General features: G+C 42.5%; 1 protein-coding gene across 10 annotated transcripts in view; it reads right to left on the reverse strand.

Moving 5' to 3' along the window:
- The window catches only part of DLGAP2 (DLG associated protein 2), a 412,887-nt gene that overhangs the window by 18,369 nt on the left and 372,212 nt on the right, over window positions 1-22,306 (reverse strand). For all 10 annotated transcript variants that reach the window (XM_081856886.1, XM_081856887.1, XM_081856883.1 and 7 more), the window contains 3 exons: window positions 17,567-17,916; window positions 9,347-9,432; window positions 7,389-7,804 (listed from right to left, as the gene is read on the reverse strand). In XM_081856886.1, coding sequence (XP_081713012.1) covers window positions 7,389-7,804; window positions 9,347-9,432; window positions 17,567-17,916 — 852 coding nt within the window. The remainder of the gene's footprint in view (window positions 1-7,388; window positions 7,805-9,346; window positions 9,433-17,566; window positions 17,917-22,306) is intronic.

Below are 22,306 nucleotides of genomic sequence, written 5' to 3' on the forward strand. Positions count from 1 at the left end.
ATTTCAGATCTTTCACAAGAGTTGGATCTTTTGCAATAGTAGAATCGGTGGGGTTTTGAGTACAGTATTCCAATGAATACTAACTGAATAACGATGGTGTTATGTGGCAGCGCACACACACAAATTATGAAAATCAGCAACTATTCCACTATAAATTGTAAGTGTAGAAAGCTGATCCACTGAAATCATTAACATTGGATCTCACCCTAACTTACAACATGTACAGCAAAGGAAATAAGCTTCATTTTGGGGGATTTTATTAGATATGGTTACACTCTGTTCTGGGATCCAAGGTGAATTTTGAAAACTCAGCACTTGTTTTTGCATGTGCAAGTCAGTTGTTGCTAAGTGCCATTGAAATAAATGAGACTTATAAAGTATGAATAGCTACCATTTCATTGTTCTTAACATTACTTAGAATGTGAATCCCATTGTTTTCAGTAGCGCTTACTCCCAAGTAAGTGTGTGCAAGATTTTTAAGCCATGACTAACGTTTGTTGGATTTTACCTACATGGTGTGAGTTTCCTTATGGAAACTGCAGAATACATACAGGTCTTGTGAACAAATAAATACATGTATTTAAAAAGTGGCTGACAGACAAGCTTGCTGAATCCTAACACTCTGAATTTGGGTTGGTTCATTGCTTATTTCAACTCAATGATGTTGACACAGGGAAAGGCTGCTTCGTTTGTGATGACTTACAGGCTCAGCCATTTACCCTTGCTTAATTTCATTAACTTGAAAGGTGTAGGATTGCAGCCATAGTCACCAATGTTTTGGTTTTTTTAATTAAAATATTGCTTGGTGAAATGTGTTAGCATTTGACCCAGCTTAATGAACAGAATGAGGAGAAATTAGCTGAAGAGGAAGGAAATGGAAGAAGAGGATGGAAGGGAAGGTGCTAAAATAGCAGATGGATTATTATAACACATATTGCTATTGCTTTTTTTTTTTTAGTTACTTAAAGCTGTTGAGTTAAATAAATATCCCCAAGTGGGGATTCATTAATGGACATTGATTTCTGCTTTCCTGTATGTAAACATAGTTTATTCTGCCTTCCAAGCAGCCTTGTCCTGAAAACACAGGACGAGCTTAAAGCAAGCATTATAAACATGTCAGTCGCATTGAAAGTTTAAGGAGAGTTAATCCAGTCAACAGAGGTATCTCTCTCTCTCTGTTTTGAATAAAACACAGACATAGGTCCCTTCAAGTACACTAGGAACTTTACTATCAGGAATTATCATGCCTGGGTCATGACAATCTGCCACAAATAGTCCATTTCATTGATTCTCTCCCCTCTACGCAATTACTATGGCAGCAAGTGGGGAGAAACCCATTATCCATATGCCCAGTACATCCCTTTGGCTGTCCCTGCAGCCATCTCCCCATGTATTGGGGGTTGAATGTCTGCAATGGGGGTTCTCCTCTACTTGAGTAGGCTCCAAGTGTGACACAGAACCCTGATTTTTCAAGCTATTATTTGCTGCAGCTGCTTCTTTTGCTAATACTTCAAGCAGTGGTGGAGCTGCAGTCAAAGGAGCCCAGTGGCATTTCGATTAGCCACAGAACGATCCAATAGGAATGAGTCTATAGCATGATTCGGGGGGGGGGCAAATGATGCCTGCTCCCACTGGCCAGTAGGGAAGGAATTCAGTCCACTTCACATTTACGGGCAAATCTACTGAATTCACACTTTCCGAGACAATTCGAGAATCAAAATACAGTCATCGCTTGATCTGAATTTTGCAGTGTGGTTCTACATCCAAGTAATATGCACAGGAGAATTGTGCATAATAATTCATATGTTGGTGAAAATAAGTGCACAAAATGCATTTTGTTAGGGGAAATTGATTTGTAAAAGGTGCACATGCATCAAAATTGCAAACAAAGGTATGTATGTTAGCAGACCTGCATGCTGAAATGCTGCTGAATTATCAGAAGGATTTGGCAATTTTGTTTTAAATCACACATAGATGGGGAAATGTGAGCAACTGAATGTAGGAGTGAAAAAAATGGAAGGAAAATGACACTGATAAATTTGAACATGCCTACGAGCCAGTGAGGGCAACTATCTCTCCCCCTGGGAACAATGGAACATCATTTCTTTAAAGCTGCCAGCCTAAAGTTTGACTGCCACTTTGCGGTGTGTCCAGTTATGTGTACCCATGTAATCTGTTGTGATGAATTTCATTGGTTCAACTTTGGGGCCTACTTTGTATGGTCTGGTTCATAGTGCACAGTTTGCTCTTGGCTTGAGTTTGTGGTTTGCAAGGAGAGAGCTTAGCCACAAGCCTGGGGTCAGACAACCTGCAAAGTGTGGTGCAGGAGTAAAAGTAGACCAGGGAGGCGTGTAGCTGCTACACAGTCACAGTAAGCAGTAGTTCATTTTTTGTGTTCTGCAAAGGCATCACTTTGAGTGATTCCTTGTCTGTTCAAGCAATTGGGACACTACCTGGGTAACAAACGGCTCACAGAATGAATCTCGCTTTATGCCTAGGATGCTTGAGGAATTGGATTTCTCTGAATTCTGATAGAATTGACCTGCTGTAATATGTGCAAATTGAAATGGATGGTATCCAATGTTAGTCATATTCAGAGTAGATCCATTTAAATCAATGAACTTTAGTAACTCAAGCCCGTTTATTTCAATGGGTTTAATCTGAGTTTGACCGTAGTGGATATCACACAATGTAATCATTCTTCAAATTTTGTATTTCTCCAAATTTCGCGATACAGTTCTCAACTATAAAAACAAAAGTACCAAAATGCAGTAAAATGTGTATTTTAGGATAAAATACATGTAGAAATTTGTATAGTGAGATAAACTATGATGCTAAACAGAATTCTGACATTTTAGCTTTATGTTCCAATTGATTTTCTGTTATTGTTTTCTAAAGTATCTCCGTTGTAGAAGTGGGTTCTTAAGATATATTAGATTTAAATTCCCTGATGGATCTGACTAATTTAAAAAGAGAATTTTAAAAGTAAAATCACACACACACACACACACACACACACACACTGAAAATCCTGCCTCAGTTTTATTGATAGCTATCATAAAGATATGTATTGGTCAGGTTTTTCAATTCCAGACCACACATTTTCAGTCTAGCTAAATTAGAAAAATGAATGGCCAAACAACTTATAAAGTGCACTTTGCAAAGTGTGCAGTGTGCTTCTACTCTTTCTATCATGGAAGCACATCAGGTGCCTTTGGAGGGGCCGACTTGGGCCCCAGATTATGGGTGCCCAGTGGTGTGTGACATGATGCGATGTCACGATGTCACGTTGTGTTGTAATGACATGATGCCACATCGTGTGTGCCCTAGTGGTGTCTGGGGACCCCAGAAGTCGCATTCGAGGCCCCAAAAGGCCTCAGACATGACTTCTGGGGCTATGTGAGGCACTGGAAGTCACACTGGAGGCCTCAGACACCATTTCTGGTCTCCTCCATGATGTGGGGTTTTTTTTGTGGGTGCTCGAGCCCCCAGGGCCCCCTATAGTTGGGGCCAGTGGGTGCCTTATTCCTGACCCAACCACACTCCTGCTTCTTGATGCTGCTGTCACTAAGCTGCTTAAGAAGGCCATATTCCCCAGAGCCTGTTTTGTCTGTTTGTTTATAGGGGGAAATTAAGGTAATCTATATTCTGCTATGCTATTGCTATAGACCAGAAGAAAGGTAGGCACAAGAAAGGTAGGCAGGATTGTGCCCACTGGTTCCACTCCCAACCCAACCTGTGGAGTTAGGCATACATACAACTGTTCACCCAGACTTCTCAGTCACACAAGGGCTCCATTCAGGCCTTCAAGAACCAAGCTAGAATCACAGCCTTTGCCCTATCTACCTGTGCTTGCAGTATACATCATGAGAACAGTCATGAAGTTATCTGTCCCTATTATCCATGCTAGCCATGGAAAGTTCTCTAAGCAGTATGCCCCTGGTTTTCAGCCACCCAGGGACAAAGAGCAAATGGTGGCCTGTAAATTTATCACAGGCACCTGACAGCTCATTACCAGGTGCAAAAAGTGTACTAGGGCCAAATGTGTTCTTTGGTCTGATCTAGCAAAGTATGACCTGAGATTGCTGGCTTATACGTATGAATTGTTTCTGCTCTGAGGTGGCCACTGGCTCTGCTTGGCACATCCCATTTGGAAATCCACACATTCTAAGCAAAACCCCATAAGATTTATCCTCCAACCTGCCAGTCAAACTTGATACCTCCCTTTGCTGTCTCCTGCAGGCATTTATGGTGGGGCAATCAGAGAAGAAGAAGAAGAAGAAGAAGAAGAAGAAGAGTAGTAGTTTGGATTTGATATCCCACTTTATCACTACCGAAAGCAGCTAACATTCTCCTTTCCCTTCCTCCCCCACAACAAAGACTCTGTGAGGTGAGTGGGGCTGAGAGACTTCAGAGAAGTGTGACTGGCCCAAGGTCACCCAGCAGCGGCATGTGGAGGAGCGGAGACACGAACCCGGTTCCCAAGATTACGAGTCTACCGCTCTTAACCACTACACCACACTGGCTCTCCAGAGGCAGTGTCTTGGGAGCAGGGGAACTGGGAAGACTGTTTTGTACTCCTCGCTTCTATCAGGTTGATTATTCTGTCCACAGCAAAAGCTGCCTTGCATGTCCAGCTACCCAGGGAATCAGAAGCAAAAACTACAGCCCAAATGAGTTAGACTATGACGCAGTATACCTGCGAGGCAAACTCCTAGGGTCTGTTTTCAATAGCTTTGCAAACTCCTTGAAACAGCACATCCACAACCAAAAGAGGCCTGACTATGCTGTGGGTGTATAATATCTGGTGATATTTGGACACGAGTGGAGCTTTAGAATCTCACTGCCACCGTGTTTGTTCAAATCTGCATTCACAGGAAGCAGCCTTGCCTTTCAAACTGCATGTCTACTTTGGCTAAACCTTTATTGATAGGCATAAATCACAGAAGATAAACAGCATAAACGTATTATGCCATCAATATTGTCTGGTTGTATCTTGGAGAAGATCTACTCAGGCTACATTAATATACAGAGATGGACAAGCACTGACACGTTAAATATACAGACTTTCCTGTAAAGCCTACTGGAAGCAGTATTTCACCATAGAAAGTAGTAGCACCCGAATGGTTGCCTTGAGCCAAAACGACTTGCGCTCATCAAGGAGTGTTCATGTCATGTATGTCGATCAAGATGCATTTCAAGCTGTGACAAATCCCAGAGTCTGTCACAGCAAAGGACAATAAAGAGACCACGATAAATCTGTTAGCCTTTAAGGTGCCACAGGACTCTTTGGTATTTCAGGCTGCGATATCACGACGCCCCCTTGAGTGTGCACTTATCAACCCATGAAGGGGCAAAAGTGTCAGATGGTATGTGATGAAAAACCAGCAGAAAAGAGCTTTTCATCGGGAAGACTCAAACAAGCCCCAAAGCAAGCATAACTCTTTCTCCACACATATCTGTCCTTCTGAGGAAGCCCCATGGGAAATAAGTAGGTATGCAGAAGCTTGAACTGCAAAAGGGAATTATTTGGTTATATTGTTACATGCCATGGCTGTTGGTGACCATTGGGGCTAAAGGCAGGGAGACCAACCTACGTTGCAGTAGGAAGGCAAATGGCATTTCCATGCGCTCTGGTACTTGTCACAGTGTCCTGTTGAGCCAGAAGTGGTTTAGTCCTGCTGGCCACATGACTCGGAAAGCGGTCTGTGGACAAACGCTGGCTCCCTCAGCCTGAAGTGAGATGAGGGCAGCAACCCCATAGTTGCCTTTGACTGGACTTAACAGTCCAGGGGTCCTTTACCTTATGTACATTATATGATTCCTGGTGTCATTTTACAGGGGATGAGTGGCAGTGAACAAGTCTGTTTGAAGTAACCCCTCCATCCTTCCCCACACTGATGCTGTGTCCCAACACTGGATACAACCCGGCTTCATTTCGAAAGAGGCACCCCCTCCCCCTCCCAGTTGGTTGTTTTTTAAAATAATAATAATACTAAAGTGTTACTCTTGTTATACAGCGTCATGAAGCGTTTCCTTGCTGTTTCCAAAATAAAATGCTTTTTACCATTGGTGGCAATATTCTGTGGACCCCTGTTGTCAACCGAATAAAAGACAATAGGTGGTAATAGACTGTAAACAAAGAGGCTGAGCTCAGTAATATAATGCAGTCTGCAAAGCAATTCCCCTTCTTTCTATTGAGGATGGATGCCTTGATCAGCACTGGAAATGCCCCGTAAACCCAAGCACGGCATCTATGCTTATATAATGTGATTTGTTTCACATTTTTTATGAACAGAATCAGTGCCACACTAAGATTGCTTAAGCCCATAGCAATGCAACAGCCACCTTCCCAACACCAGCATCCCTGCTGCTTACCTGGATGGGGATGGGATAGGGCCTAGCAGTGGAAGGGGGGTGCACAGGCACGCTGGCAGGGTCACGGGATTGGCTGCACCAATATGCCTATGTGGCCCCCACATTGCCACCACCCTGCCCCACCCTAGACACATCCAGGTAAGCAGCAGTGACACCAGTGTCAGGAGGGTGGCTCGGTCCCACCAGTTGCACTGCTATGGGGTTCAAGCAAGCATATTGTGGCACCAATGATGCTTGTGAAAATATGGAACAAATCACACTGGGTGGACAATATTTATACTGAATCCTGATTACCATCCAAAGTGGAAACACGGAATAAACCCTCAAAAGATTCTGAACTTTGGACGTGGGAATTTAAAAATGCAATGCAGCTGGGATTTCTTTCTTTTATCTTCCCTGTATCTGAACATAACATAACATAACATAACATAACATAACATAACATAACATAACATAACATAACATAAAACATAACATAGATTAACATAGCATAACAATAGTATAATATAACTTTTAAAAAGTTAGCTGTAAAGTTATAGAAAATTCTGAGAATTCATGGGCCATGTTCTGTTTCTTCCTTTCCTTCAAATTTCAATAAATTGTATTTTATGTTTCTGTGGGATCAAATGTGAATTCTCCTTCATATTTGGAAATCACAGACTACGGGGAATATATGTGTGTGAGCTTTTCTATGTAGATAACTCAATAGGTTTTAAATTCTATAGTCCCAGGAGACATATAACATATAGAAGCAAAATCCCAAAGGGGCATCATACGCAGTGCAAATAATCAAGAGGTCAGCATGCTATCAAACAACAACTTTCCTTAGAAACTTCTTCCTTTTACTACTACTACTACAAAATAAAGTTATAGGTCTTTGATTTAATAAGAAGGGTTGGGTTTTATCAGATTTACCCGAGTGATCACAGCAATAATATAAACATTAAAGAAGCACTAGACAGTTTCAGAAGTACCCTAAAAGAAAATACAAAATATGGCTATGGTCTTACTTTCTTCAGAAAGATCGTTTTCTTCCGCTTCTCTCTCCATCTCTTTACACCATCCTTCCATCCTCTTGGTCTCAGTATGTAGCAACTTCATAAACCAAGAGCCATCTCGTCGACATGGAGACATGCGCCCTGTTTCAACTGTCTCAATGGCTGGTTCCAACCAAGGTTCAGGTGGTGGGATATTGGAGGTGTCTACTTGGGTCCTATAATCTTCTCTGTAACTAAACAGCCCCTGTGTCCGTACAGTTCTTACCGCACCATATTGAGTAGGGGTGCTGGGTTCTGAATGCCGCTGGAAAGAGCCACCAAACTGAAGTCCCTTGTCCTCCATTGTTATGTGTCCTGGAAAGCCTTCGAGTTCCAGGTCAGCCTGAACCGCTGTTGTTACACTATTTGAGCGCTTAAACCGCCCATGCCTGGAGAGGAACGGAAAACAGCACACGGATCCACATATTGCCCAAAATACATTTCCCCCCGATAAAATCACAATATCTCAACTCTGCAGCCATTCAGAATTTTTTATCATTACTGTTCAGAAATATTAATAGAAAACAAAAATGGTTATTTGAATGAAGCGAGTGAATGAAGCATACTCTACATAGGACACAATGGGACTATTGATCAGAAGAACGATACTAATGAAAATCATTCAAGCCACCTTTGGAAGCAAACATTGATTTGTTCCCACAGTAGAAAACAAAGCACCTCATTTGTAAGTGAACTGGAGAAAACGGTCTGCAAATGCCGCAGTGACTCAGATTATCACTAAACCAAATAACAGCAAATAGATGAATGACCAATCTTAAGGTCTAAAACAGGGGTTGGCAAGCTTTTTTTGGGGTGGGCCGGTTCACCACACCACAAACCTCCTGGTGGGCTGGAGTGTGTGTGTGTGTGCATGCGCACATGCGCATATGGCAGAGGGGGCTTCTCTCTTCCCCAGCCCCTTTTGTCCCACTGCTTACCTAGAGAGCTTCCAAGAGGCAGAGGCTGGCGGCGGTGGCGGAACGAGCAGCCCAAAAGCGCTGCTTTCGGGCTGCTTGTTCCTCCTCTGCTGATGACAACAGCCTCTACCGCTTGCAAGGGCAGGCACAGGAGCCACGCTTGGCAGAGCGGTGGCAGCATGAGCAGTGGTGGCAAACAGCTTGCTCCGATGAGGGGCTGCTGGAAATGCACTTGGCCAGCTCAACCCAGCCCCTTCCTCCTCTCGGCCACGCACAGCCGTTGCTTGCCCATTGGCCAGGGCCTCAAAGCTTAGCAGGCGATTGGCCGAAAATTTGCTGCACCAGGAGGAGGGAAGGAGGAGGTTCCACCGCGGTGAGGGAGAGGGGGGAAAATGTCGGAGGGGAAAAAATGGCACCCGCGCCACAAAAAGGAACCACTACGGAATCCCCACGCCGATCCATGGAACAGGCCATGGGCTCATGGGCTAGAACCGGCCCATGGGCCTTAAGTTGCCGACCTCTGGTCTAAAATATGTAAATATTCTCTGTTTGGCTTGATTTTTTATTTTTATTTTTAAGGCAAGTCTTACAGGTATTTCTTTGCCAATCGGCTTTTGGATAAGACAAACTGGAGTAGCTATCATCCAAAGAGAAGGCTAGCAGTGATGTTCTATGTGGTTGTATAACATGCTGCTTGTTTGGTTTTATTAAACAAATTTGTATTGATTTTCATTGTGTAGGTAGTAATACTTTGGTGTGTTTTTTAATGTGACTTTTTAAAACAGTAAGCTGCTTTGGGAGAAATAAATAAATAGAATAGATATTAATTGTGGGGCAAGGTTGCTCATAGCTATTATTAAATGATTTCTAATAATGGTAAAATGTTCACATGTAAACACACCAAATACATGCACATATATGGCACATATTTTCTTGAAGACTCACACCACATTGTATCATGTACACACACATACACACACACACACACACATATTGTGCCTTTGCTTGACATACCGTTTATCATCTTCCACTTGCACTCCAACTGAGTGGTATTCCCGTAGGCCTCTGCTCTCGGTATCTGAATCAGTTGCTGTTTCCACCTAGTTCAACACAAAAGATAAATCTGCAGAAGTGAACATTGAAAACCTGGAATTATTACTACCTCGTGGATTTAAACTTACATTACATTTCTCTCTTTACGAGTAGCAATCCGGGCCCAAACATGTCTATGAATGGATCATACACACTGATTGCAGCACAGGTTATCTGCAAGGAGGTGTATTTGAGATCACAGGATGGGGCGGGGGGGGAAATCTCATGGAGTGAAATATTTCAAATAGTGTGCTGTTGTATATTACAAAACTGCGAGGAGCAACTATGGCTGTTTTGTCATTCTTCCCGCGTACTTTGGAAACCATGTTGAATGAACACATGGAGTCGCATTGTGCTTGACATCCCTCTTCTCGACCACCAGAGATTCAAAGGCTCCTTATGTGCAGTCTCGTAGTACGTGATCAAAACTGAACTTTTAATTCAGGGTGGATGGATTAGTTTATTTCCAGTCTATGCCAATTTTGTATGTGGTTATTCATAGGTCTGTCCTGTTTGTGCATTAATCAAAATCCGCATGAAAATTCGTGTTTAAAACTATGCAATTAGATATGTATTTCATCACAAATCATTCACTTGCACGTATATTTTATCTGAATGTGCACATTTCTAAATGGATTTTATGTTAAAACATCCAATTTAAACATTTTTGGAACTGAGAATTGTACTGCAAAACTTCACAAAATCTGAAGGAGAGTAAACCTTTCAGTCTGCACATTGGACAGGGAGGGGCAGATCAGAGCAGTTAGTAATGAAATTCTCAGAAACTGAATTCCTCGAGCATACTTTAGTTAAGTTAGATTTTAAAAGTTCTGAATGTTACATTCTCAGTGCCAGAAAAATCAATACAAGAGGAATATATCTTGCTCCAAGTTATCATTCTATGCAGCTTGCCAGGGCTGACACTCTCTAAATACCCCAGAGATCACTTCCATGTTTTAATACCTTTCATTTTCTTGCCATGTCTAGAAGCAGAAACCATTGCCAAATGAGGATTTTATATGCAATTTGGCAAGCTAAACATTTTAGTGCTAAGTGCACAAAAATAAATCTGGGCAGTGGAGGGGACCCTCTCCACTATGCTTTTAGTGTTCAGGAGGGGAGAAGTTTACCTGTATGCCTGTAAAATTCAGGAAATGGACAGTAATGGGCACTTTACATAATTAAGCTTGCAATAAAACAAATATTTCTGCTACTACTAATAGATATAGCACTGGAATGCTTCACCTCATGATTATGATTATTAGTAGTAATATACTGCCCTTTGTCAATAATACCCAGGGCTTATGTAAGCATGCTTCCTAGATATTTCCCTGGACGCAGGGTGCCCTAGTAATTTGAGAGGCTGCTGTCTAAATTGGATTTCGTTCCCAACCCACCCCATCCCTTACACTCTCTATCATTGCATCAAAGGCTGCCTCCAAATGTTATGTACAGAGAAACATCTTTGCACTCTGGAATGTGTTGTAAGTATGGAAAGACAAGCCAGTGATCTGCAGTAGAGTAGACTGGTCCTTTCAAGGCTGAGGCCTTGATTTCTTGCCAGGAAATAACTTGTTAGTTGCAGGGATGGAATGTATCCTCTGCACATGAACTTTACAAAGAGGAGGGAAAGGTACCTGAATTGTAAGGCATCCAGGTGAGAAGCATGTCAGACTTCCACTTCCTTTGCTTTATATGCACATTTTCGAGGCCACACAGACCTACCAAGGTTAAGAGATCTGCTAGTAAATGCAGGGCTTGATGTGATAGTCACTGCTGACAGTGCAGAGCAGATTCTTGTCTCCCTAACCCTGCTGGTTCCATGCTGTTTCCACACATACGTCATGTGTGTTATGGTGTCATTGCATTTGTTAATTGTTTAATGCCTCATCCCACAGTGCCATTTTATGATTTCTAATATGTAGGAACAGGAAATCGACATCAGTAGCATAATCCGAGCTATAGAATGAATGCTAATTATTTGATAAATCTATCGGTGGTAGCTATAGGAGCCGAAGGTTTATTAGATTATTTTTTGTAATCTCTTACTGAAAACAGATCACAAGGATTTGAAGTTCAAGGGAATATGGGAAAATGGCAGTGATAAAGGAAGTAACAACACAGCTTGCTTTTGTCTATTACTACTAGCACTGAAGATTATCAGCAGTTATTTAACACCATGAAGGCAGGAAAAATATGCTATGAATTGTCAGACTGTTTTTAGAAAGGTGAGATGGTGCCATAAAAACAGCTTCTGTGCATTGTTGGTGGAGTTATAATACTATATCTGTTCACTGTGAATATTATTAAAAGGAGTTCATTAAATGACAGTGTGTAATTCATCACTGAAACCTCTGGAAATTTTGCTTGCTTCCTAGAAAAATACCCTGAAAGTATGGTTGACCACAACAACAACTAAAACAAAAAAATGATAGCATATATATTTATTTGTTTTGTAACACCTTCCTTAAGAAACTATGTTCAGCAAATATTTCATCCTTACAAATACAGTGGTGCCTCTGGATGCGAATGGGATCCAGTCTGGAGCCCCATTCGCATCCTGAAGTGAATGCAACCCACGATTCGCCGCTTCCGCACTCCGTCACGGTGGAGCGCAACCCCAAAATGCTCAACCTGAAGCGTAGTCATCCCGAGGTATGACTGTAACTTGAGTTCCATACTGAAGACCTCACGTTTTTGCCATCTAAACCAGTATTCCTTGACCTTTTAGAGTGTGAAAGGCAACCAAATTAATGACCGTATATGCTCGAGTATAAGCCGACTTTTTCAGCACATTTTTAATGCTGAAAAAGCCCCCCCCCAGCTTATACCCGAGTGAGGGTCCCTGTCAGCAGTGGCGGAGGAGGAACAAGCAGCCCGAAAGCAGCCCTTTCAGACTGCTTGTTCTTCTTCTGCCACTGCTGCCACCAGCCTCTGCCTCTCGGCACCACCCTAGGTAGGCAGGAGGAAGGGAGGAGCTGGGGCGAGAGAGAAGCCCCCTCTGCTGTGTGTGTGTGCATGCGCGCGCACACACACACACACACTCACTCCAGCCCACCAGGAGGTTTGTGGTGTGGTGAACCGGCTTATACTCGGGTCAATAAGTTTCCCGAATTTTTTGAGGTAAAATTAGGTGCCTCGGCTTATATTTGGGTTGGCTTATACTTGAGTATATATGGTAACAAATTCATTAATTAGTTAACATTAAAAAAAAAAAACCTACAAGAAGATGTAAAGGATGGCAATATTTTCTCAATCTTCTTAAGAAAACTGACTGTATACTATTAGAATGGGTCTTTGGGGCAAACATTTATCCTCTCCAAAGTTAACGTGTTATTCATATTATTACTTAAGCCTATATTTTACTGGCAATGAGATGATTAAAAAGAACATGAAAGTGTATGTTTTAGATATTCATTTGATAGCCAACACCTTGTAGATGTGAGAATAATAGTGAGACCTCTCACCTGCAAAGTTCCGGCAGTGATCTGGGTTAGACAGTAATGTTGAAAACAGAACCTTGGTATCTTCTTAACTAAATTTAGACCAGCATAGGCCTTTTCATTGATCTTTCTGCTACCCAGCCTTAGAATAAGAACGCCTAGAACCTTGTGGGGTTGTTGTTGTTGTTTTAATTAAAAAACCCAACCCCACAAGGTTCAAAATCCTACGTCATAGGAGCTTTATGAACCTGGCAACGGTCTGGATTCAAATGCCGAAGTGGCGGCATGAATCCACGAGTGTGGTCTAGTGTACTTGCTGCTTATCTCCTCCTATTAGTGAAGGTCACAACAAGGAAGCATTCAATGTGGCTCTTTTGGTCAGTGTAAAGCAAATGAACATATGTAAAGATTCAAGAGAGGCCGACCGAGAGTGGTGGTGGTGTTTTCCGTCACCAGTGTTGCTGTGGCTTACCAGGAGCAGGGCAGGGAGGTTTGAACTGTGTCGATACTCCTGCAAATATCTTTTCTTGTACAAGGCCATGGGTGTTCTGCTTTATTGTATGGTGGGGTGGTACCTTACTAAGACATACTCGGAGCAAAGCCCATTGAAATCAATGGACAAGTTAGTCATGACTCGGTTGGATACAAGCCATGGAATATATTCTACATATGAAGAAGAAGAGTTTGGATTTGATATCCTGCTTTATCACTACCCAAAGGAGTCTCAAAGCGGCTAACATTCTCCTTTCCCTTCCTCCCCCACAACAAACACTCTGTGAGGTGAGTGAGGCTGAGAGACTTCAGAGAAGTGTGACTAGCCCAAGGTCACCCAGCAGCTGCATGGGGAGGAGCGAGGAAGTGAACCCCGTTCACCAGATTATGAGTCTACCGCTCTTAACCACTACACCACACTGGCTCTGAAATACCTTAGGCGTACCCAACAAAGTAGCTCTGTTAGGGCAAGAATGTTTGGCTGTGTAAAGTAACTTTTTTTGCCCTCTTCTCTCCCCATGTGCTCCCGAAATCTGTTCTGGGTTTCCTTTTAACCCTCTGGAGCAGACTTGAGGAGTTTGTGGGGGGATGGGACGAACGGATGGAGGAGAAAGAGAGGAAATCCCATGGCACAAATAGAACTACTTGGTTGGATCCTGCCCTACAACCATAGGCCTAGCCTGCAGCAGAATCATGGCATCTGGGTTACACCAGTACCAGTGTTTCCTGCAGTGATTACATGACCTGTGAAGGGGAAACACGCATCCATTGGGTGTGTATACTGGGGAGCCAAAACTGACTGCAACATTCTGTTGCGTTCCCCTAAAGGTTTAGATATGTGTGTCTCCCCAGTTGGTTTTATTGATGGATTTTATTGTATTTATTTGAATGCGATCAGAGAACACTTGGGATATAAATAAAAATAAAATAAGTATTATGCATGCTCTAAGAGGGGAAATGGCAGCCGAATTCCCGTGGAATTCCCGTAAAGTGTGGGGTGGATCTAAGACAAGGCTGAATTATAAAAGAAAACAAGAGTAGGGGGAAGCTCACTTGCAGTGTTCCAAGTAATCTGGAGGGATATTTAAAACAGAGACAATATTTTACTTCCAAATTTCCCTTGTCAGCAGAGAGGCTATAGCGTGGAATAGTGTTGATGGCATAACTCCCGCTGGCTTAAATACTGTACGCATGATTGCTTTTATTCCTCTGAAAATCTGAGTTTTGTAACAGCTCTGTATGAAATTCCTACTAGAGTCGGTAGCTGATTTCCATCTGCAGAGGCAAAAAGGTTAAAATGAAGAGTGTCAAGAGTAGCTCACTGCCTTAAGTTAAGCTGCAGTCCTCCGCGCTGCTACTGTTGGCGTACAAACCTTGTTAAAACAGAGTGTGAGTTTAAAAATTCAGTAATTAATGAGCCTGCTATGAATGGAAAGACATGCAGGTGCAAGCAGTGTCACTGCACAGCCATCTAATGAGAAAACTCGGGCTGCCGTTAATCAAATAAGTATGTAAATAAAACCAATTTCTCAGGAGCCTTAAATACAGGCTTCACTGGGAAAACCCACAAGGTTTATGAAGCACATGATTTCCTGCACTGTAAACATTAAAAGTCAGGACGCTTTTATTTATTGCAACCCTGGCAATAGGTATACGACAAAACAAATCTTCTTTCACAAATGGCACAACCATAAAGGGTTTATCCTTAGAGGAATAATTTTACTGCTGTTGGTCTCCTTGCCTCGTGGACCCGGTATTGTCTGTGGGATCTGCCAAATGGATCGTGGAAGGAAGTCTTTGTCCTACTGAAAATATACATTTCAGCTTTCTTTCTTTCTTTCTTTCTTTCTTTCTTTCTTTCTTTCTTTCTTTCTTTCTTTTTTAAAAAGAGTCAATACCTTTGACAAATAATGTTTGTCATTTGCCTTACTTGAAAGGAAGCAATAGACACTGAACATAAGAAGCCTTGTTGCTATAGAGATTCAACTCTTTCTGTGCAAATTGCTGGGCAAATATGTGAAGTACACAAAACAAAACTGGCTAATAGGAAAAGCTATTATAAAAGACATCACCTTTAAAGGCGGGACGACTGTACAGGACAGATGACAACATCTGCCAGTACCTCCCCTGTTTGAGCAGAGAAGCCTGATCAGGAAAGGAATCCCTTGAAACCCAAACTATCAAAGACTCTTCAAAGCTTTCTTTATTATCATCTATCTAAGCCTCACCCCTTCTCTTTTTAAAGTAAATAAATAAGTGACTTCATTGCAGTACTGCAGCGTGAATCGTTAAGAGCTCCACGCTTAATTACTGCCTAAGCATACAGAAAAAGAGCTGACCTGAACATTTTATGTTGACGCTAAATTGAATTCTATACATTAGCTGTAGGCCCGTAGCAAAGTCACAGAGGGAGATATATGGATTTCTATCAAAGCCCAGTGGCATTTTATATGCCTAGGACCTTGGCTAAAGCTGCACATTACCAAACTCCTGGAAGGAGTGCTTTTAGAAGATCTCTTTTAAATGAGACATATCTAATCAGGAAGCTTTTCACGACATCTCTTTAAACCCGGCAATAATTATCGTCAGTGGAATGGCTTTTGTCTAAAAGGGGCAGTAATTCTACTTAATGAGGATGGTTTCTCACAAGGCAACCACCATATTCCATTATATTTGAGATGGAGTAGAGACAGTTGTGCTACCTTCGGAGCCGACAGCAATCTCAGCATTCAGCATTTTACCATAAGGAACAAGGTAAAAAAAATGCAAGAGTGCTCTCCTTCCCATCCTTTGGTAACAAATGAGCTGAACCTAATAAAATGAATCAAATTATTGGGGTGCATGTTACAGAACTCCTGAGATCCTTACAGAGGTCACCCTTATGACCTTATGTGTTCAAGAGGCTTTCAGTGACCACTGACCTCGAAACCTGACAGCTACTGAAAAATATTATTTTGAATTTTAGATTGGTAAATATTTTATTTAGTCCATTGAATAATCCCAAGGTATACTGGTATTTTTTTTTTTTTACCAGCAGTTACCTACTCATTTCAAGAATATATACAAGTAGGCATTAGCGCTAGGGCTAACTGTAACTATTATTGCTTATGGAGCATCATTCTTGTGACCAGTGGTGCTTAGTAATCACCAGCTGTAAAGGAATATACTCCCAATTGTAACACCATATACACAGCCAAGTATTAGTAGTGTAATCCAACTTTTGGTAATAATTCTTGGGGGGATGTTTGCTCACAGCCGCTCACTCTGTATTTCTCCCTCAGCATATGACCAGCAATAACCTTACAGTTTTGTGGTAGAGTATTTTAAGGCCTGATTCAGATTGCAAAACGAGCTAGTACAGTCCTTACAATTTTAAAGTAAGTTTCAAGCAGCAGAAAGCATTCATTTGAAAGCCTCCTTATGTGAAGACTGTCACCATGTCAACAACTGAATATATACAAGCTGATGAGGGTCTGTTTCCATATGGAGATGTTTTCAGATGAATAATCTGAAAGCAGGGACTATACCACCTCATGGTTTACTTCCACATCTCCCCTCTGTTTCTTCAAGGTACCCCTCACCAACGAGTGAAAAAGAAGAAGAAAAGTCACTAGTAACATTCACTTTCTACCGCAGCTTCATACATGGGACAGAGCTGCCATGGACATCCTTAAGTATAAGCCTATATGGACAAGTATTTAAAATACTAGCAGAGCAGAAGTGCTTTTAGTTACTGGTGCCTGCACCATGCAATGCAGTGCTCTTCCTTTTCTAGCGAAACATGGAAGAACAAATAGCCTATGTCAGGACTTCTCCTTCAAGGTCGAAAAAGGGTCCATGTTTCTACTAGTGGCAGGATTCCATATAAAGGACTCTGAATTTACAGAGAGGAGGGAGAGGGAGAGAGAGGAACATGTTGCTCACCTGTGTGGCTGAGCAGTATAATTTTCATATCAAGCATTAATGACAGGCAACTTGCCTAGAGATATATTCATTCATTTTTTTTCTTTCCAGGCACTGCACATTGGCTGAACCATTTTCTGCATGGCCACATAGCTGTGATGTGAATGACAATTAACGCTAAGCAGCCAGGGAATGTTGCTCAAGTTATTAGGAGCCACTGAAGCTGAATGACTCATTTTGGTACTATTTACGGAGCCGAGGAGGTGAACAGCTTGCCGCAGAACAGATGTTAATGACAGGCTACCTGAATCCCTATCGAAGAGCGCCGACTCTTAAGGAACTCCTCCGCTTTTGACACGAGGATGGCCTTGTCGCTGGTTCGCACTGAGGGGCCGTGGCTCTCAGGCCCGTGGCGTTGCGCCGCGGCCGTTTCCATAGCCAGGTTCATGGCCTTGTTGCTATCCAAGCTGTCCGTGGAATTGTACATCCCTCGACCGTCCTGAGGCCACGGTGAAATCCTCTGAGTCCGGCTATCGTGATAGGCATCCTGGGTGGATTCTGTGCTGCTCTGTGCTGTAACTGAGATGAGTGGCTTTGAGGTTGTACGAGGGGGTACAGGCGGTGGCGTTTTTTTGTAACTTGTGTAAGTTACAGCTACAGAAGAAATTAAGAGAAAGAAAACACGATTAATAATAATAATAATAATAATAATCACTGTTGTGATTTATAGGGTGGGTGGGAACTGTCAGAGGACGATTATGCTGCTTAAAAAACAGGAGGCAATTATGAAATATGCTCATCTGGGAACCTCACAATCAGCACAAATTCCCTCTCACATACAGAATGGGTAGCCATAGCAACAGGTTCATTTCATTTTAAACAGGAAACAATGACTGCGAATGTTCCTCTTGCACAAATGAGCCAGTGAAGGGGAAAAGTAGCTAGGAGAGAATGCCCACATCTAAGTTTAAGCAAAGATGGGAGGCCAGAAACAAGGAATGAAACACATGTGCTTGTTGATGCTCCCACAAATGGCCCGAGAAGGAAGGTATAATTCTTTCCCTCCCCTCCATTCAGTGCTGGAATGGATTATGCAGTGACCAAGTGGATTAACGACAGGTTGCAACGATCCTGTAACAAACCCAGCTTCCCAACACCCAGAACCCTTCTAATTTTCAACTATGGAGGAAATGGAAGGAGGGGTGGCAAAAAGAGGGAAGAGAGAGGACAGTGAATTAAAAGCTTCCTTGTGATTTATGAGATGGGGAAATAGTCAAAAGATGAAACATACTACTTGAAACTGTTTTTGCTACTGGACTAGGAAATGGGATGCCCACTAATGAGGATGGTTTTATCCCACCCAGTTTAAACTACCTATTTGGTGACTAATAAGACCCAGAGATAAGACGAGGAATGCCTGGGAAGACAGTTGGTGGCAACCCTACTACTACAGAGGCACCTTGCAAAGGGCACTGAGGTTGATTATACAGAAGTGCAGAGTACGGAGCACAGAAGAAAGCCTTGAAAACAAATATCTACTGTTACTGTTATTCACATGAAGCAGGTCTGATTTATTTGCCCAACCCACATAATAATGCTATCTCGCCCAGCAAAGCATGCATAGTTATGTTAGAACAATTCATAGTATAATCTCCATGCGGAAAAGTACTCCATGTTTTATTTGTACAGAAAGTAGGACCGAAACTGGTCTATGCCAGGCACAGCATAGCTGGTGAAGATTCTCCCACTCGCTCGCACTTGCCACAAAAGACACCAAGCAGAAGACAAAATGGCAGCCTAGAAACAAACTGGACTGAAGTTTTGAAAGATACAGCTAGTATTTTGGAACTGTTGACTTGGACCCAGAACTTTGGGAAATGGTTTTAAATGGTTGTGTTTTCTTCTTCCTCAAATTTTATTTACTGGTCTTTAGTCCTACACATGGGTGAGCACACAACTAAACGAACCATTGCCTTAAACACATTGCCTGTGGTCTTTGGATTAAGGGCTGTATAGAAATTTAATTTAATCAATCAATCAATCAATCAATTAAAGTAACCTGCCCCAAAAACCACCCTCAGCTACTCATTGTCTCCCAACAAGGCTCACTGGGGCAGCGAGGTGGTTGGCAGGAAACGAATGTGAGATTGAGAGCTCTTAATTTTTTCCTTCAGAATAAAAGTGGCTAACTTAAGCATGTATTTTTAAAAGAGTGCCCACTGGAACACAGACTTGTTTTGTTGGGCAGCGGACAAAAATAAACAAATCCTGTGTAGTTCATTACTCATATGCAAATCTGCAAGAGTAAGATTTGTCTAAAAAGATGATTGACAGATGAACTTCTTCCCTAGTTTCCCCCCTCCCTATCTTTCTGATAGGAAAGCAGACTGTATTCTGCTAAGGATCCACTTGTTGAAATATGATTTGTAGTGTACAGTAGTTCCCTTTTTCTGTAACTCCTTTTCAGCCTTTTCCAGCATTAACCTGGAGCTGCTTTGTTCCTTCCTCGGGTTCCCAGGTAGGCAGCTTTTTGAAATAAAGGATGGAAATTGGCAGGTACCATTTAAAAGGAGCTCTGCTGCATCAGAGCCACCAAACCCCACCTAGTCCAGCATTCCTGCCTCTGGTGCTGGAGCTCGTACACAGCAATGGATAGCCTTCCACATGTTTCAATCGATCCTGAATGTCCTCAGATAAGAACTTTCCAGTCAGGTGGGTATAACCACATTGTTCTTCCCAATTTCTGTGTTTTGGTCAGGTTCCTGGACGCTGGTCCACTAGGTCAAATGGGGGCATTGCCCCAACAATCTCATCTGCCCTCAGCCAGCCCCCTCTTGCCTGTCTTATTGTTTACAACTGGTCAAGGAAGTGGCATTCGCTATATCACCTTTCCTTAGTCTCAGTATTGTCTTAATAGAATGCAACAAGCAGAATGGAAAAGAAACCAACACAGAGTCCCACTGCAAGCAAGGTGCCTGACCTCTTTGTAGGACCCAAATGTACAGAAATCTCAAAAAGAGAAGAATGAGGGAACAGAGGCTCACTGAACAGGACCTTGGAAGGTTGCCATCTTGCAAATAGCTTGTCCATTCACAAACTACTCTTCAGCACAGTTAGTACAGTACACAGAAAGAGAACCGCTTTGCCACAACTAATGTGGAGATGCTGTCATTCACCAGGAGCAACAGGAGGAGGAATTCAGACAACTTGGTGCTTGTGTAAAGAGTTGCTGACACAGTCCCCCCCCCATCGTCTCTGTTGCTATAGATAAAGAGGAGACCCCCAAAGATTCTATGGGGTGGGGGGGAAAGAGAGACATGCCACCCCCTCAGGAAGAAGAAGTAATAGAGTCAAAAGGAATAATCTACAGCTTTGCGAGTTTCTTTTGGCATAATTGGATGAAATTTGCAGAACTGGAAGCCCCTTCTGCGAAATTTCAGAAGAACAGCTGCCATTTCCTTGCACAGGCAGCCTTTATAGGCTCGGTATGCTCATAAAACGATGTCCTTAACCTTGCCTATTGTTTTATACTCAATTTGGACGAAAGCAGCATGCGTGCGAGAGAAGTGCCGCTAGATAAGAAACCCGCCAAACTGCAGGCAAATAGGTTCATTGTCTTTTCTGCTAGGCACATTCGAAGTTTCACTGGGGAGAACTGAAAGGGATTTGCTTTCCACCCTGCAGTTTTGCACTCAGAAGTTCAGCGGTAGTGCTCCTAAGGATGGTATTGCAAACAGATCAAGCAAATGATTTTGGTATGAGAAGGAGGCTGACTTCTTTTTCTTTTTTTTTGCACAGAAACAGCCTTTTGTGAGGTGGGGGCACTGTGCCATAAGACTGTCTCACTGTGCTGCCACACAGAGGAAATATTCGTCTTCTGGACCCATATTTTCTTCGCCCCCTATCTTTCATAGCAATTTGCTTTGCGTTTATGCGTGTGAAGTTTTTGAGAGTGGGGGGATGTGTGTTTCTCAATTGTGCTGTGCCCTGCACTCATCCTGCTCTTGCTGTGTGCCTCCTCTGACTCTTCCCTGAGCAAGAGACACCAGTGATGTTTCTACAAAACAAATTCCTTCCAGTAGCACCTTAAAGACCAACTAAGTCAGTTCTTGGTATGAGCTTTCGTGTGCATGCACACTTCTTCAGATACTTCAGATAAACATCACTTCTTCAGTGATGTTTCTATGCAGGTGCCTTCTAAGGCTGTGGCTGGTGTGTTGCTCATGAAACCTTCTTCCTGCTTAGTTGCCCCTACAATGCAGGCAGCTGGCGGAGGTGGGATTTGCTGCCGACTCAAAAAGATCCATGCTCTGCCACTTCTGTGACAACCCAGAATTTGTCATTGTTGTGGGCTTCTGCCATAGGAATGGCATTGGAGACACAAGCCCTTGGCAATGGAGGCCCCGTGCCCACCACTGGAATATTGCTGCATCTTTGTGGTGGTGGTAGGCGCTTTGAGGGGTGGTGAGGCAATCTTCCTCCTCAACCAAATTGTCCAAAAGCACATCGGAAAGCTCTCCTCTTCAGTTTCTCTATTTAGCAAGCTGACTTCTCCTCAAAGTTCTGCTTGGTGCATCTGCTTGTAGCAGTGAAGGTAGTGCGTTTGAGTTTTGTGAGAGGTAGAACTCAAATGGCTAATGCAGCACTGCTGACAAACCAGAAAAAAATAGATTGTTATAACAAAATGTAAAAAAAAACAACTATGGAAAAACATGCACAAAAATCTCTGCTTTCTGGCGCCATCTGGTGTTGCATGTTTATAGCGCATTCAAATTGTTGTTTATTTACTAATGTAGCTGAATCCTAAAAGGAAATTAAAATATGTACAGTGGTACCTTGGGTTACATACGCTTCAGGTTACAGACGTTTCAGGTTACAGACTCCGCTAACCCAGAAATAGTGCTTCCGGTTAAGAACTTTGCTTTAGGATACGAACAGAAATCGTGCTCCGGCAGCACGGCAGCAGCAGGAGGCCCCATTAGCTAAAGTGGTGCTTCAGGTTAATAACAGTTTCAGGTTAAGTACGGATCTCCGGAACGAATTA

Source organism: Podarcis erhardii, assembly GCF_964252035.2.
Source record: "Podarcis erhardii genome assembly, chromosome: 3".
In the NCBI taxonomy this organism is placed as follows: Eukaryota; Metazoa; Chordata; class Lepidosauria; order Squamata; family Lacertidae; genus Podarcis; species Podarcis erhardii.